Here is a 15875-nt window from a genome sequence, read left to right on the forward strand (position 1 = left end):
TGTGTGTGTGCGTGTGTGTGTGTGTGTGTGTGTGTGTGTGCGTGCGTGTGTGCGTGTGTTTGGGTACGTGTGTGTGTGTGTGTGTGTGTGTGAGTGTGTGCGTGCCTGTGTGTGTGTGTGTGTGTGTGTGTGTGTTGGTGCCTCCCAGTCTGCATCTCAACAAAGTGCTGATGAGCTCTTAGGCCCGGTTCTGGTCCAACATCCTGAGTCTGACGATCCTTAAGTGGGTTTTTATGTTTTAGTGGAGTTTCCTAAAAGTCTGGAGGAGAAAATGGGAACGCCGATAACCGCTCCTGACATCCCTATCACAGAGGAACTCACCACTTACGCGATTTGGGAACAAGTCTAAAGAGGATTTGAGTTTCCCTTCACGAGTCTCAGGGACTTGTTCTCCAGTCGCTGCATCACAGAGTGGTCCGGGCTCCTGTAATGCTGGAACTGTTCTCCGTTCACCTCCTGTGAGTTTTAAGGAGAGGCAGCTTTAGGAGGCGTTCAGGTTCAGGGACTTCCAGGTGAGTCCACCAACATCCTGCAGCAGGTAGATCTATCTTTCCTCCCCGATTCTGCTCCTTCAGCTGCACCAGCCTGGTGTGGGAGCTACAGCTCATTAACATAAGAGCTGCAGGTCTCAATGAAGAACAAGGTCAGAAATCAGAAGATCAGGGACTGGTAGTCTTCATCAGTCTCTCCTCTTCCTCAGGAGGAAGCACTTCCATCTTACTGTTTTCCCTTTACTCAGATCAGCTGAGACATGGATTGCGGTTAAACCACAGGAAATATTCATAAAACTGTCTGACACGCTTCCCAGGAACGGATGATAAACGATAGTTTCACTGATAATCCTGAACTTTTCTTGTGAAAGAAAAGCTCTTTTTTATTTCCGACTCAAACAGGAACTCGGTAAATTCAGGTCTTTGTGACAAACAGCAACAATAAAATCAGCATGTTTAATTTCTATCAATAAGAATAATAATAACTGCACATAACTCATAAACATTTCTAATATTCTGTCTGACTCAGTAAATCTACTTTTATGTCATCATTGCTCTAAAATGTGACCTAATGCATCTTTGCAGCTGTGTTCATGATCTGAAACCTGCAGCTCTGACATGTCAGCTCCACGTTACCGGGACCGGCACTCTAAAGTTGCAAGTGCGGTATTCTGGCCACAGGGGGCGGTGGGGTCTGATTGAGTTTCTGCAACCCTGTAACGGCTCATTTTAGCACATACTGGCTCAAGAAAAAGATTTACATTTTTGAAAAGTTGCAAAATACATTTTTTGTTTATTTTTTAAAAACATTGATGTGGACACGGATGAAACATGTGGACAGCAGCAGCTCAGGAGGTAGAGCGGGTTGTCCAGTAATCCAAAGGTTGCTGCGACCAGAGAATGCTGCTGTTGTGTCCTTGGGGAAGATACTTAACCCTCCCCTGCCTGCTGGTGGTGGTCGGAGGGACCGGTGGCGCCTGTGCTCGGCAGCCTCGCTTCTGTCAGTGTGTCCCAGGGCAGCTGTGGCTATATTGTAGCTCATCCCCACCAGTGTGTGAACGGGTGGTTGACTTATTGTGTTGTAAAGTGCCTTGGGGGGTTGTAGAACCCTAAAAAGGTGCTGTACAAGTTTCAGCCGTGGTGCTCGGAGTTATTTTGGGATTGATAGAAAAATAAACGTCACATCAATGTTTAATTGTTGTGTTGTCTCAAAAGTTTGATTGTTAAAGTAAAGATGTTGCTCTTTAATTTTCAGCATCTGTTGCCATGGTTACAGACTCTGACAGGAAGTGCTTGGTGAGACAGAGTCCTGAACTGATGTTAAACCGACTCAGATGTTTTTCTACAAAAACACAGAAAAATAATTACTAAATTAATTCAAAACAAAAGGTTAAAAAATTCATTCACTGATGCGTCAGATATGAGTGGAGATGCTAGGGTGTGTGTGTGTGTGTGTGTGTGTGTGCGTGCGTGCGTGCATGCGTGCGTGCGTGCGTGTGTGTGTGTGTGTGTGTGTGTGTGTGTGTGTGTGTGTGTGTGTGTGTGTGTGTGTGTGTGTGTGTGTGTTGGGGGGGCTAAGTCAACATGAAACAAAGACGCCTTTCTGCTGCTGATCCTCGCCAATCGATCAACAGCCTCTGAGTGCCGACTGAGCTCTCCATGCTCGATACATCCGTGCGCAGCAGGCCAATCTGTTAGTCGGCAGGAACACACACACACACACACACACACACACACACACACACACACACACACACACACACACACACACACACACACTGAAATATCGTCTTCACACAGTATTTTAGCCAGGTCTCAGCAGATATTTGGGTATAAAACAAAAAAGCTCCTCTGATTCTCTCATTTTTCAGGTAAAACATGAAATTAGCTGTGATCAAAGAAATAAAAACTCATAACAATGATAAGAATTAATAAATAATCTAATATGAAAGTTTTTCTGTTCTGACACAAGCGCTCCTCATGTCTGCAGCGGTGCTCCTGTAGGGACTCCTTTCTTTTTTTCAAGGATTATTGGTTTATTTTTATGAAATTCCCAGTCTCAGAACATCATCCATCATATCGGTGTTCCTGCAGGTTTATTCACCATAATAATCTCAGGGGAATTCCGGCTCAGCATTTCTGGTTTAACATCCAATCCTTTTCTCCCATCAGCTCCACATGAGGAGTCTTTAAGCATGTCTGCTGCTACAGGTCCGCAGCTGCAGATCTGCTGCTGCAGATCTGCTGCTGCAGGTCTGCTGCTGCATGTCTGCTGCTACAGGTCTGCTGCTACAGGTCCGCTGCTGCAGATCTGCTGCTGCAGGTTTGCTGCTGCATGTCTGCTGCTACAGGTCCGCTGCTACAGGTCCGCTGCTGCAGATCTGCTGCTGCAGGTTTGCTGCTGCATGTCTGCTGCTACAGGTCCACTGCTGCAGATCTGCTGCTGCAGGTCTGCTGCTGCATGTCTGCTGCTGCAGGGCCGCTGCTGCAGGTCTGCTGCTACAGGTCTGCTGCTACAGGTCCGCTGCTGCAGATCTGCTGCTGCAGGTCTGCTGCTACAGGTCTGCTGCTACAGGTCCGCTGCTGCTGCTGCAGGTCTGTTGCTGCATGTCTGCTGCTACAGGTCCGCTGCTGCAGATCTGCTGCTGCAGGTCTGCAGCTGCATGTCTGCTGCCAGTTTTATTTATTTATTTATGACTAATAGAGAATTACATGATAAAATTTAAGTACACATAATTATAATTGTTGTATTAATAAATAGTTTAGAATGTTTAAAAGCCAGATTTTAATCATCTCCATAATTTTCCTGTCAGACTTTTGTGAGAAGTAAAATTTTAATGTTGATCAGAAGTTTGAAGTCTTGAGGCTCCTGTTTCACCTCCTGTGGATTAATTTTCTTCACCCTGCAGGACGGAGCTTTTTCCTCTATTTTACCACTGAATTGCACTTGATGAATCATGAAAATGGCCGCGCTGATGAAAGGCAGCTTTGAATAATCCCTGCGGCTCTTTGATATTTGGTGTCATGGCTGTTAGCAGCTCATCTGTTCCGAGCGCCGCTGGAGAATGGACGTCATCATGCGAGATGGCATTAAACGCATCCCCTGTAATGATAATAACAAAATCATAAGATGATAATGCGTCGCCTCTGTTTCCATTTGGCCGATAAGCTTCAGGAGCCTCCTCACACTCTCAGCTGTGTCTGATAGAAAAGCGGGTGAGCCGTGTCGTGTTGATGGGAAAAGGGCGCCGTCGGCGCTGACGGCGTGCAGCCGCTTGCTGAAACAAAAAGCCTCGTGAGCTGGAGGTTGTTTGGAAAATCAAATCAATTCTCTCCTCTGCAGAGAGCCGGGCCAGTGAGGAAGATAAAAGCTGATTATGTCGCTCAGGGATGAAGATCTGAAAATAAAAAGTTCCTCAGCCGGCGGAGCAGAAACAGACAAGGTTAAATTAAATGCCGTGATTATGGCTGAACATGAAAAGCATCGCAGGTGAATAAAGACTTCTCTTCACAAAAATCCATTTTTACTCTCAAAGGTTTCTTTTGTTCATTCCTTCAACTTTCTGCCCTCAGAGGCTCCGTGTTATCAGATAAAGAAGGTAAAAGCATCTCTCATCAGAATCTAAAATGGCTTCAAAGCCAGAAAAAGTTTTATTCTTGTAGAGAAACAAGGAAGCAGCAGAAGTTTTGGTAGATTACAAAAACATGAAAGAATAACTCAGCTTCTTTTACCTTGGCGATCCTGACTCCATGAAGACCAGAGTTGCATCTATTCTGGTTTAGAGAGCCAATACCGATTTTTGAGAGCCAATACCGATTTCTGATTCTCATGTAGCTCTGATTTATATAATCATTACCAAAGATGCAGTGTGCAATAGTCTCCCCTGAGAGATAAGGTACTAATTGTTGTTGTTGTTGTTGTTGTTTTAGCCCACTCAAGTCGAGCCACAGAGGAACACAGAAGCCTCCAGAACAGTTCTCTGTTTGATTTCCCTCCATTGGCGCCACACCTTAATAAATATGTTGTTTTCCCATCATGCTTTGCTGTCTCTTCCCGTCAGTGTGTGTGAAGTGGTTTAGAGACGTCCTCCGTCCTCTGAGACGCAGCGAGACAACTCCGTCTCCACCAGCTCAGAGTCCAGAGATCTTTCTTCTCTTTCCATCTTTCAACAAAGCTGCATGTTTGTTTTTGTTTTTAACAGCTGATCCAGTTTCCATTACATGTTTTAGAGCTCAGAGGACAACGCGTCAGGAGGTTCATCTGAAGCTGGACTTCAGACATAAATCAGTCCCGTTGGAGCTAAAGCTTTTATGATCAGTGAAGAAAAAAATCTGATATTTGATCCCTGAAACGCGTTCTTCCTTCTGTTTCCCCCGACAGACGATGAAGGTTCAGGCTCCGACGTTGGGAAGAAGTTCACCAAGTGCAGCACGTGTAAATATGGAGCTGAGTGTGATGAGGACTCCGAGGACGTCTGGTGAGCATCGGGTTCATGAATATCTGCTTATTGTGATGAAAAAGTCACCGGACGTAAACAAGAACAGACCAGTTTGGGAATGTTTGTTGATTCCACTGGAAGCTCACTGCTTAGCTTAGCATAAAGAGCTGTTTGTGATGCATTCAAACATGAAATGTAGCTGCTAAGCTAACCGAGCAGCAGATCCAGGGTCAGCCTGCAGCCCTGGTTGACGTTTGACCTCTGACCTCAGGTGCATCTGTAACATCGACTGCAGCGGTCACAACGAGAACCCGGTGTGTGCGACTGACGGGACTGCCTACAACAACCCCTGTCTGGTCCGAGAAGCTTCGTGCATGAAGCAGGAGCAGATCGACGTCAAACACCTGGGCAGGTGTCTGGGTAAGAGCCCGGGAACGCCGCTCATCACAACATGGAGCTTCAACAGCTGGTCACCAGGCCCACTGTGGGTCAAAGGCCATGATCTTCATCACTTCAGAAGGTCTGATTTACCTCACCGATCACATCGTTGTGTCAGGACAGAGAAAATAAGAACAATGAAATAAACCAGTTTTCTGTGATTCACAGCCTGAAGCTGCAGACGTTCAGCTTGTTTCATTTTAGTCTAAATTCAGTCAAAAACAACAAATCTAGAGCTCAAACGAGTCATCAAATCATCGATTCAGTAAACTGCTCAGTTCATTTTTTACTAATTCAAAGCTTCGTTAAATGTGCGCTCCACAGTCTGAACACATTTCAGCGGCGCTCTACGTGGTGATCAGGCTGCTGTGGAGGAAAACAGGAACCAGCAGAGATACACCACTGGAAAAGGCAGAAACGGTCCTACGTTTGGGATCAAGAGCAGAATTGTTGATGCTAAGCTAGTGAGCAGTTCAGAAGTGTGGTTCAGAAAAAATGTGATGTCGTGAACGACTAAACTCTACAAGAGAAGGAAAAATCCCACCGTCCCGTTTCTATGTGGATGTCTGCAGCGGTGTGGAGCAGAGCCGCTGCTGCTACCGTCTGGTTGTTGCCATCAGTCTGCTCCATCAACCACAGCAGGGCTGTGGCAAGCCATAGTAGCATGTAATTCTCTAAAACTTTTTATTTTAGACTGGATTATGTTGCCAACCCGTACATAATAAAAATCTGCCTGTTACCAGTAGAAATGAAATGTTATTAGCATTTCCAGAAGCTTTCGACTGAACATGTTAATGAAATAAATAAATTCTACTGATTATATGTGAATATTTACGTTATTTCCACTAGGATGAGGTTGATACAAACAGTGTGAATGAAATGTAAGTCGAATTTTGTTCTATAAAATATTAATTAACATAAATATCAGCTGGAAAGAGGGAACACCAGTTTAATATTATTATTGAGCCTTTTGTAATTTTCCTGTTTGGGTTTCACATACACTGAACAAAAATATAAACACAACACTATTTTTTCCTCCCATTTTTCATGAGATGGACTTAAAGATCTCAAATTCATTCCAGATACACAATATCACCATTTCTCTCAAACGTTGTTCACAAATCAGTCTAAATGTGTAATAGTGAGCACCTTGTCATGGTCTGCATCTGTGTCATCCTTCATGTGTCTCCTGAGTCCTGATGTTTCTCCATCCCTCTCTAGATTCCCTTCTGTGTCTCATAGCGCCCTCATGTGTCTTTTGTCTGCATCTCAGTTAAGTGTCTTATGTTGTTACCCTTTTAAATCATTCCTCCCAGGTCAGCTCCAGCCTCTTTGTCCCCAGTTCAGTGTGTGTGTGCGTGTCCTCCCAGGTCAGCTCCAGCCTCTTTGTCCCCAGCTCAGTGTGTGTGTGTGTGTGTGTGTGTGTGTGTGTGTGTGTGTGCGTGTGCGTGTGTGTGTGTGTGTGTGTGTGTGCGTGTGCGTGTGTGTGCGTGTCCTCCCAGGTCAGCTCCAGCCTCTTTGTCCCCAGCTCAGTGTGTGTGTGTGTGTGTGTGTGTGTGTGTGTGTGTGTGTGTGTGTGTGTGTGCGTGTGTGCGTGTGTGTGTGTGTGCGTGTGTGCGTGTGTGTGTGTGTGTGTGTGTGCGTGTGTGTGTGTGTGTGTGTGTGCATGTCCTCCCAGGTCAGCTCCAGCCTCTTTGTCCCCAGCTCAGTGTGTGTGTGTGTGTGACTGTGTGTGTGTGTGTGTGTGTGTGTGTGTGTGTGTGTGTGTGTGTGTGTGTGTGTGTGTGTGTGTGTGTGTGTGTGTGTGTGCGTGTCCTCCCAGGTCAGCTCGAGCCTCCTTGTCCCCAGCTAAGTGTATGTGTGTGTGTGTGTGTGTGTGTGTGTGTGTGTGTGTGTGTGTGTGTGTGTGTGTGTGTGTGTGTGTGTGTGTGTGTGTGTGTGTGTGTGTGTGTGTGTGAGTGTCCTCCCAGGTCAGCTCCAGCCTCTTTGTCCCCAGCTCAGTGTGTGTGTGTGTGTGTGTGTGTGTGTGCGTGTCCTCCCCAACTCAGTGTGTGTGTGTGCGTGCGTGCGTGCATGCGTGTGTGTGTGTGTGTGTGTGTGTGTGTGTGTGTGCCTGTCTTCCCCAACTCAGTGTGTGTGTGTGCGTGCGTGCATGCGTGTGTGTGTGTGTGTGTGTGCGTGCGTGTCTTCCCCAACTCAGTGAGTGTGTGTGTGTGCTCCTCCAGCTAGTTTGAGCCCTTCCCTCTGTCTCTAGATAATTGTTGTTTAGTTTTGTGTTTAGGTATTTGCCCTCCTCTGTTTCTGTTTTCCCAGTTAGATTATCATATTCACCTGTCTTCCCTCCAGCCCTCACTCCACACACCTGCTGCCATTTTCCCTAATTACTCTTCCCTGTGTATTGAAGCCCTGTCTTGTCTCTGTCTTGTGTCGGTCCATTGTGGTATTCTGTCAGTTCTGCTCTAGTCTCTAGTGTTCTTTGTCTCTAGTATTTTGATCTCAGCTCTCTCCAGTCTCTAGTGTTTTGTCTCTAGTTTTCATTTTGGACTTATTGGAATTTTGACTTCCAGCCCCTGTGGATTTATTCTTATTTTTTGGACTCATCCTTCAAAATAAAGGATTTTTCTTTATATTATCACCTGCCTCGTGTCATCTTGGGTTCCTGCATTTTGGGTCCTACAAACCTCGTATCGTGACACACCTGTGCTTTGCTGAGATAATCCATCCCACCTCACAGGTGTGCCACATCAAGATGCTGATCTGACATCATGAGTAGTGCACAGGTGTACCTTATACTGCCCACAATAAAAGGCCACCCTGGAATGTGCAGTTTTTTTTTTTTTTTTGCTTTATTGGGGGTCTGTGGACTCAGAAACGGTCGGTATCTGGTGTGACCACCATTTGCCTTGTGCAGTGCAACACATCTTCTTCGCATAGAGATGATCAGATTATCAATTGTGGTCTGTGGAATGTTGGTCCACTCCTCTTCAATGGCTGTGCGAAGTTGTTGGATATTAGTGAGAACTGGTGCACGCTGTCATATACGCCGGTCAAGCACATCCCAAACACGCTTAACGGGTGACATGTCCGGTGAGTATGCTGGCCATGCAAGAACTGGGACATTTTCAGCTTCCAAGAATTGTGTACAGATCCTTGCAACATGGGGCCATGCATTATCTTGCTGAAGCATGAGGTGATGTTCATGGATGTACGGCACAACAATGGGCCTCAGGATCTCATCACGGTATCTCTGTGCATTCAAAATGCCATCAATAAAATGCATGTCCATAACAGATGCCTGCCCATACCATAACCCCACCACCACCATGGGCCACTCGATCCACAACATTGACATCAGCAAAGCGCTCACCCACACAATGCCACACAACGCCACAAACGCGGTCGGCCATCTGCCCTGAACAATGTACACCGAGATTCATCCGTGAAGATAACACCTCTCCAACGTGCCAGACGCCATCGAATGTGAGCATTTGCCCACTCAAGTCTGTTACAGCGACGAGCTGGAGTCAGGTCAAGACCCCGAAGAGGCCGACGAGCATGCAGTTGAGCTTCCCTGAGACGGTTTCTGACAGTTTGTGCAGAAATGGTTTGGTTATGCAAACCAATTGTTTCAGCAGCTGTCTGAGTGGCTGGTCTCAGATGATCTTGGAGATGAACCTGCTGGATGTGGAGTTCCTGGGCTGGTGTGGTTACACATTGTCTGCGGTTGTGAGGCCGGTTGGATGTACTGCCATATTCTCTGAAATGCCTTTGGAGACGGCTTATGGTGGAGAAATGAACATTCAATGCACGAGCAACAGATCTGGTTGACATTCCTGCTGTCAGCATGCCAATTGCACACTCCCTCAATGCTTGTGGCATCTGTGGCATTTTGCTGTGAGACAAAACTGCACATTCCAGGGTGGCCTTTTATTGTGGGCAGTATAAGGTACACCTGTGCACTACTCATGATGTCAGATCAGTATCTTGATGCGGCACACCTGTGAGGTGGGATGGATTATCTTAGCAAAGCACAGGTGCTCACTATCACACATTTAGACTGATTTGTGAACAATGTTTGAGAGAAATGGTAATATTGTGTATCTGGAATGAATTTTAGATCTTTAAGTCCATCTCATGAAAAATGGGAGCAAAAACAAAAGTGTTGCATTTATATTTTTGTTCAGTGTGTGTAGCTGCAGACCACAGTCTCTCCACTTGGAACATCGTCAAATAGAATACTCGATTAATCGATGGAGGATTAGAATACTCGAATACTAAAATATTCTATAGCTGCAGCCCTAAAAGAAACAATAAAAACATTTTATTTAAATGAAGCAAAGTTTTTTCTGAAGCATCTTTTGTCTGATTTCTTTTATTTAAGGTGGAATAGGTAGATGTGAGACTCTTATCCTCCAAATGTTTTAGTTTGAGTCAGGCTCTCATTTCTGATCCTGTCTGAATAATTTATTTTTAGTTTTGTTGTTCTCCCCCTTGGCTCAGTGACACTTCTGATGTTTCCTGTTGATAGAATTGACCTTTGACATTGGGTAGAGCCTTAAATCTAAGTTATTTAAGATAAGGATCTGTTCTCAACTGAGGAACTCACCTCAAATGAAATAATCATATTTATTTCAATATGAAACATTTATTTGGTTTGTTTTTGCTCCTTTTATTTATTTATTTGTTTGTTTGTTTTAATTTGACCTTGTTGTCTCTTCTTCCTGGGTGATTATTTTTTCATATTTCTTTGAATTTTCCAACATATTTAATATTTTTTCTTCCTGTTTATAGGATCCAACCTTTACTGGTTTGTTTTTGTTTGATTCTTAAAAATAAAAAAGAATCAAACTTGAACCTTTTCATGTTAACCCTTTGATTTTCTAGATTTGGGTTTTTTTCTTATTTGATCTTTTCTCTTATTTCATAAGACTTTATATGGGTAATGCTTCATTTTACAGTCCCCTAATTACTAAATACATACGTCTTCGTCTTCGTCTTCCTCCGCTTATCTGGGTCGCAGGGGCAGCATCCCAACTAGGGAGCTCCAGACCATCCTCTCCCCGGCCGTCTCCACCAGCTCCTCTGGCAGGACCCCAAGGCGTTCCCGGACCAGATTAGAGATGTAACCTTTCCAACGTGTCCTGGATCGACCCGGGGGTCTCCTGCTGCAGGATGTGCCCGAAACACCTCCCCAGGGAGGCGTCAAGGAGGCATCCTGACCAGATGCCCAAACCTCAACTGACTCCTTTCGATCCGGAGGAGCAGCGGTTCTACTCTGAGTCTCTCTCGAATGTCTGAGCTCCTAACCCTATCTCTGAGGCTGAGCCCGGCCACCCTACGGAGGAAACTCAATTCAGCCGCTTGTATCCGCGATCTTGTTCTTTCGGTCATTATCCAAAGCTCACGGCCATAGGTGAGGATTGGGACGTAGATCGACCGGTAAATCGGGAGCCTGGCTTTCTGGCTCAGCTCCCTCTTCACCACGACAGATCGGCTCAGCGTCCGCATCACTGCAGACGCCGAACCAATCCGCCTGTCGATCTCCAAATCCCTCCTACCCTCACTCGTGAACAAGACCCCGAGATACTTAAACTTGAGGTAGGACTTCTCCCCCGACCCGGAGGTGGCAAGCCACCCTTTCCTGGTCGAGAACCATGGTCTCAGATTTGGAGGTGCTGATCCTCATCCCAGCTGCTTCACACTCGGCCGCGAACCTACCCAGCAAGAGTTGAAGGTCAGAGCTGGATGAAGCTAGGAGGACCACATCATCCACAAAAAGAAGAGACGAGATTCTCCTGCCACCAAACTCGACACACTCCACACCACGGCTGCGCCTAGAAATTTTGTCCATAAAGGTTATGAACAGAACCGGTGACAAAGGGCAGCCCTGGCGGAGTCCAACCCTCACCGGGAACAGGTCCAACTTACTACCAGCTATGCGGACCAAACTCACGCTCCTCTGGTAAAGGGACTGAATGGCCCTTAACAGAAAGCCACCCACCCCATACTCCTGGAGCGTCCCCCACAGGGTGCCCCTGGGGACACGGTCATAAGCCTTCTCCAAATCCACAAAACACATGTGGATTGGTTGGGCAAACTCCCATGCCCCCTCCATCACCCTTGCAAGGGCATAGAGCTGGTCCACAGTTCCACGGCCAGGACGAAAACCACATTGCTCCTCCTCTATCAGAGATTCAACTATCGATCGGACCCTCCTCTCCAGTACCTTGGAGTAGACCTTTCCAGGGAGGCTGAGGAGTGTGATCTCCCTATAGTTGGGACACACCCTCAGGTCACCCTTCTTAAAGATGGGGACCACAACCCCGGTCTGCCACTCCACAGGAACTGCCCCCGATGACCATGCAATGTTGCAGAGACGTGTCAACCACAACAGCCCTTCAACAACCATAGCCTTGAGATACCCAGGACGAATCTCATCCGCCCCCGGGGCTCCACCGCTGTGTAGTTGTTTGACTACCTCAGCAACTTCTGCCCCCGAGATTGAACAGTCCATTCCCAGGTCTCCTGGCTTTGGTTCCTCCTCGGAATGCGCATAGGTGGGATTGAGGAGCTCCTCAAAGTATTTCTTCCACCGTCCGACTATAGCCCCAGTTGACGTCAGCAGCTCCCCATCCCCACTGTAAACAGTGTGAGCGAGTTGCTGCCTCCCTCTCCTGAGGCGCCGGACAGTTTGCCAGAACCTCTTTGGTAGTGTATTATTGTGTAATTACAGTGTATGGCTGTAATAAAGTGTAATTATTGTGTAAAGCAGCATTTACTAGCAATTATTAATACAAATAAAAACTAAAATTGAACCTGTGTTGCGTGGTAATAACAGTTTAAGAACTCAGAAACAATAATACACTTTAACTTACTATGTAATTACCATGTAAGTACTTAGTAATTAGGGGACTGTAAAAGAAAGTGTTACCTTTACATGTTATTTAATGCTTTATGAAAGGTTCAAGCAGCACTTTACATAACTCACTCCTGACTTTGCTCTTTTATATGTTTATATTTCTCTCTTACACTTTTTACCTGGTTGACATGCACACCTGCAGCGTTTCCAGACCGTCTGCAGCCCGCTGCTGTTTAGGTCGTGCAGAACCAAGCCGGCTGCATAACCGTGACAGTTTAATAAATTAACCTCATTACCGAACCATGTCAGTCACATTAATGCATCTAATCAGTTGGTGGAGTTTCAATTAGCACAGCAGAAAGCATGTTCACATTCCAGAATAATCCGACACACAGATTAAACAGTTGGATTTGTGGTTTGGACTCGGTTGTAAACCTGCAGAATCTTTCATTTTTATTTTCTGCAAAAACAAAAACATGATGAATGTTTGCTTTGATTTCATTCATTAATCCTGCTTCTGTAAAATAATCCAGCTCATCATTTGAATGATTTTCATACATAAAATAATCTCGGTCATAATCTCAGTTATAACAAACGATGGCCGACCTGAAACCAGCAGAACTGAACCTAAATCGTCACTTACCAGGATGAGTTTAGCAGAACCTGAAGCAGAACTTTAGGGGAACTCGTCAAAGTGCTCGTTAATCTGCTCAGATTAATTCATCTGAGTTCATTAGACTGCTGTTTTCTACAGAGATGATGTGTTTGTCGGTAACAGATTTAGTTTAGCTATCATTCTGATTTACAGCTGATATCCTACCGGCGGAGCAGACGTTTCCTCTAATCTGAATTTAAACAGGAGAAGCATCTCCACCCAGAGACATGATGAGGACGAGTCACCGCTCCTCGGATCCGTCCCTGAGATGTTGTTCCGAGTCAGAGCCAACAGCCACAGCTCCTCCATGAGCTCCAAGTCTCTCCTCCCATTTGATTTATGCCGATATACTCACCTTGAATCCCAGCGTGTCATCCTTCTGGAGTCGGACTCTGTGAGCTGGCAGGAGAGGTGGGATTTATGGACTTCCTGTCAGTGGTTTTGGCTGCGAGGTGGCCCGGGACCATGAGTCTGATTGGCTCAGGGAGGCGGCGGTATGTGGGTGTCCAACGCCCCGAGGTGAGGAGCACCTGCCCCCTCCCCTGATCTGCTGTCACATCAGGGCATTGGGCTAGAGTCCAGATTAAGATTAAATAATTCACTTCTAAACCTCGGCAGTACCTTGGTGTTGCTTCAGCAGCAGTTAAAAGAAAATGAGACAAAATAAAGTCAAAAATAGAAAAACCTCAACACAAATGTGTGAGCTATAGAACAATAATCTGTTCCCAGATTAATAATCCTAGAAGAAAATAATAAAAAGACTAATTATGATGCTATAAATTATTTTTACATAATAAAAATGTTGAGCATTCCGGCGTTCAGACAGACAGGAAACCGAGACCCGAGAAGAGTGTTTGGAGATACATTCGAGATTTCTTCGAGACTTCTCCGGGAACGTTGCCCAGGGTGATCCTGGCTTTAGGGAACTCGTGACTGATTTATACCATTTTTTCAACTGGACTATTTCCCAGGAATACTAAAACTAATTGTCCCCCAAAGTTCAGGATTCCTCTTAGAGCACGAAAACGTGGAGAGCCAAATCCGTTAAACAGAAATCTGAGATCAAATATAAAAGATTTACTCTCAAACACCTTCAGGTCACATTTAGGTTTTGTTTTGCTCCAGCTCTTTGTTTTGTGACATCATTACATGATGATGTCATGAGGTTGGTCTGCCTGACGAGAATCAAGCAGGTTCTGGTGGTTTTGGTGTAAACCGTCCAGAAAGATCCAGTAGAAAGTGTGTGTGTGTGTGTGTGTGTGTGTGTGTGTGTGTGTGTGTGTGTGTGTGTGTGTGTGTGTGTGTGTGTGTGTGTGTGTGTGTGTGCGTGCGTGTGCGTGTGCATGTGCGTGTGTTATTATTATTAATGTTGTTGTTGTTATTTTCAGGATGAATCTCAAATATGAGAGTAGATTAATAAATAATAAAAGATAAATATCATGATCAGCATAAAATAATCAGACCAAATCTGCTTTGCATCCATTCAGATGCCTCTACTTATTATTTATTCTGGCATTTCTGAAGCTGATGCCCTCCACATCTGCAGCTTTTCTAAATGTCAGTTTTCCATTTGAGCAGCTGATCTGAGATCAGACCAACAAAACCTGAGTAGAAAGGTCTACTGGATGTTTTCTAGAAGCAGATTGATACAAAATATAGACAAAAGTTAATAGAGCTGAATTATATGAGCCGATGTCAGGACTATAAATACAAGCTTTTATCGTCATAAAAGGTTTATTATTGTCTCTGATGCTACAAAATCTTAATTCTACCAGAAACCTCTAATCTAAAGGATTAAAGTCGTAAATGTATTAGCCATTAGCTTAGCATAAATCCCCCGTGTGTTCAGAGGCAGCAGCAACTTTCACATGGTCACTGAACGCAACAGCAGGTCTTGGATTTTTTAGGTATTTATGTTTTTCATAAATTCTGTTTTTTATTGGAATTTATGACTCAAGATGTTCTTCTTGTAAAACTATTGTTTTACTTTCTTAGTTTTGTCAAAATAATTTTAAATTTATTATTGTTTAAAATGACATTTTAATGAAATGACATCTAATGTTTTTAAGGTAATACTCACATGTAGAACAGTGTTGAGATTAGGAGAGCTGTGAAGGATACAGTGGGAATCAGTGTCGGATTCGTGGGTTTGGATTAGAAGCCTGTAACTAAATCAGCTTTCAAAGGATGCAGCCCCTGGATATGGAGCCTAGGCCATTCCCATCTACTTCCGGACCGCGGGCCCCGGAAGAAGGAAAAACTGAATCCAAGTCAACGGAGCTGAAAACGCTATTTTCTCCATCTGCTTGTTATGTGTCATGGATTTAAAGACACATTTTGATACCAAGAACGCTTATTTTCAAACGGGGGAACGCTATTTTAGGTTTTGTTTAGGTCATTTATTTTCATTTAAATAGAAGTACAACATGGACCCATGAGCCGACTGGAGAGGGAGGAGACTTGTTTAGGTTTCCGATTTGGTGATATTATTGTTGACAGTAGCACCACCTGCTACCCCAGGCTGGTTGTTTCAGTCTCAGTAGGAATGAATCCAGTCTTTGCTAGAAGCGTAGGAGATTAAATCAGCTAATCTGGGTTGAGATTTACTGAGGAACTTTAGGATTTTGAAGGTTTTTCTGACACGAGTCTAGAACAGAAAATAAATTTTTGCAGTTTCAATCCCAGCAGCAGCAGCATAGATATTCAGATGTACCAACGCCACAGCATCTTAAGGGGTCTTCAGTACTCCCTCTGAGGAAGCTTCACCTGAAGAACAGAGGTGGCGCGTCACGTCCGACTTTTCAAACGTGAATATTTTTGGTCTCAGACTGAATTCCAAGTGTTTCTGCTGGTTAGCATTCACATCAGCTCCTCCTGCAGACAGCATGAAAACCCACAGCAGCATACCCAACCAGAGCTGCTGCTGCCTTTGTTTGCTTTTTGTCAGCATCTGTCTCACACACACACACACACACACACACACACACACACAC

At 44.9% G+C, this 15875-nt stretch overlaps 1 protein-coding gene across 1 annotated transcript in view; it reads left to right on the forward strand.

The window, feature by feature from the left end:
* The window catches only part of LOC107383718 (tomoregulin-1), a 54313-nt gene that overhangs the window by 32023 nt on the left and 6415 nt on the right, over positions 1-15875 (forward strand). The window contains exons 5-6 of the mRNA XM_015956505.3: positions 4873-4969; positions 5202-5350. Coding sequence (XP_015811991.3) covers positions 4873-4969; positions 5202-5350 — 246 coding nt within the window. The remainder of the gene's footprint in view (positions 1-4872; positions 4970-5201; positions 5351-15875) is intronic.

This window comes from Nothobranchius furzeri, chromosome 11 (assembly GCF_043380555.1).
Source record: "Nothobranchius furzeri strain GRZ-AD chromosome 11, NfurGRZ-RIMD1, whole genome shotgun sequence".
NCBI classification, from domain to species: domain Eukaryota; kingdom Metazoa; phylum Chordata; class Actinopteri; order Cyprinodontiformes; family Nothobranchiidae; genus Nothobranchius; species Nothobranchius furzeri.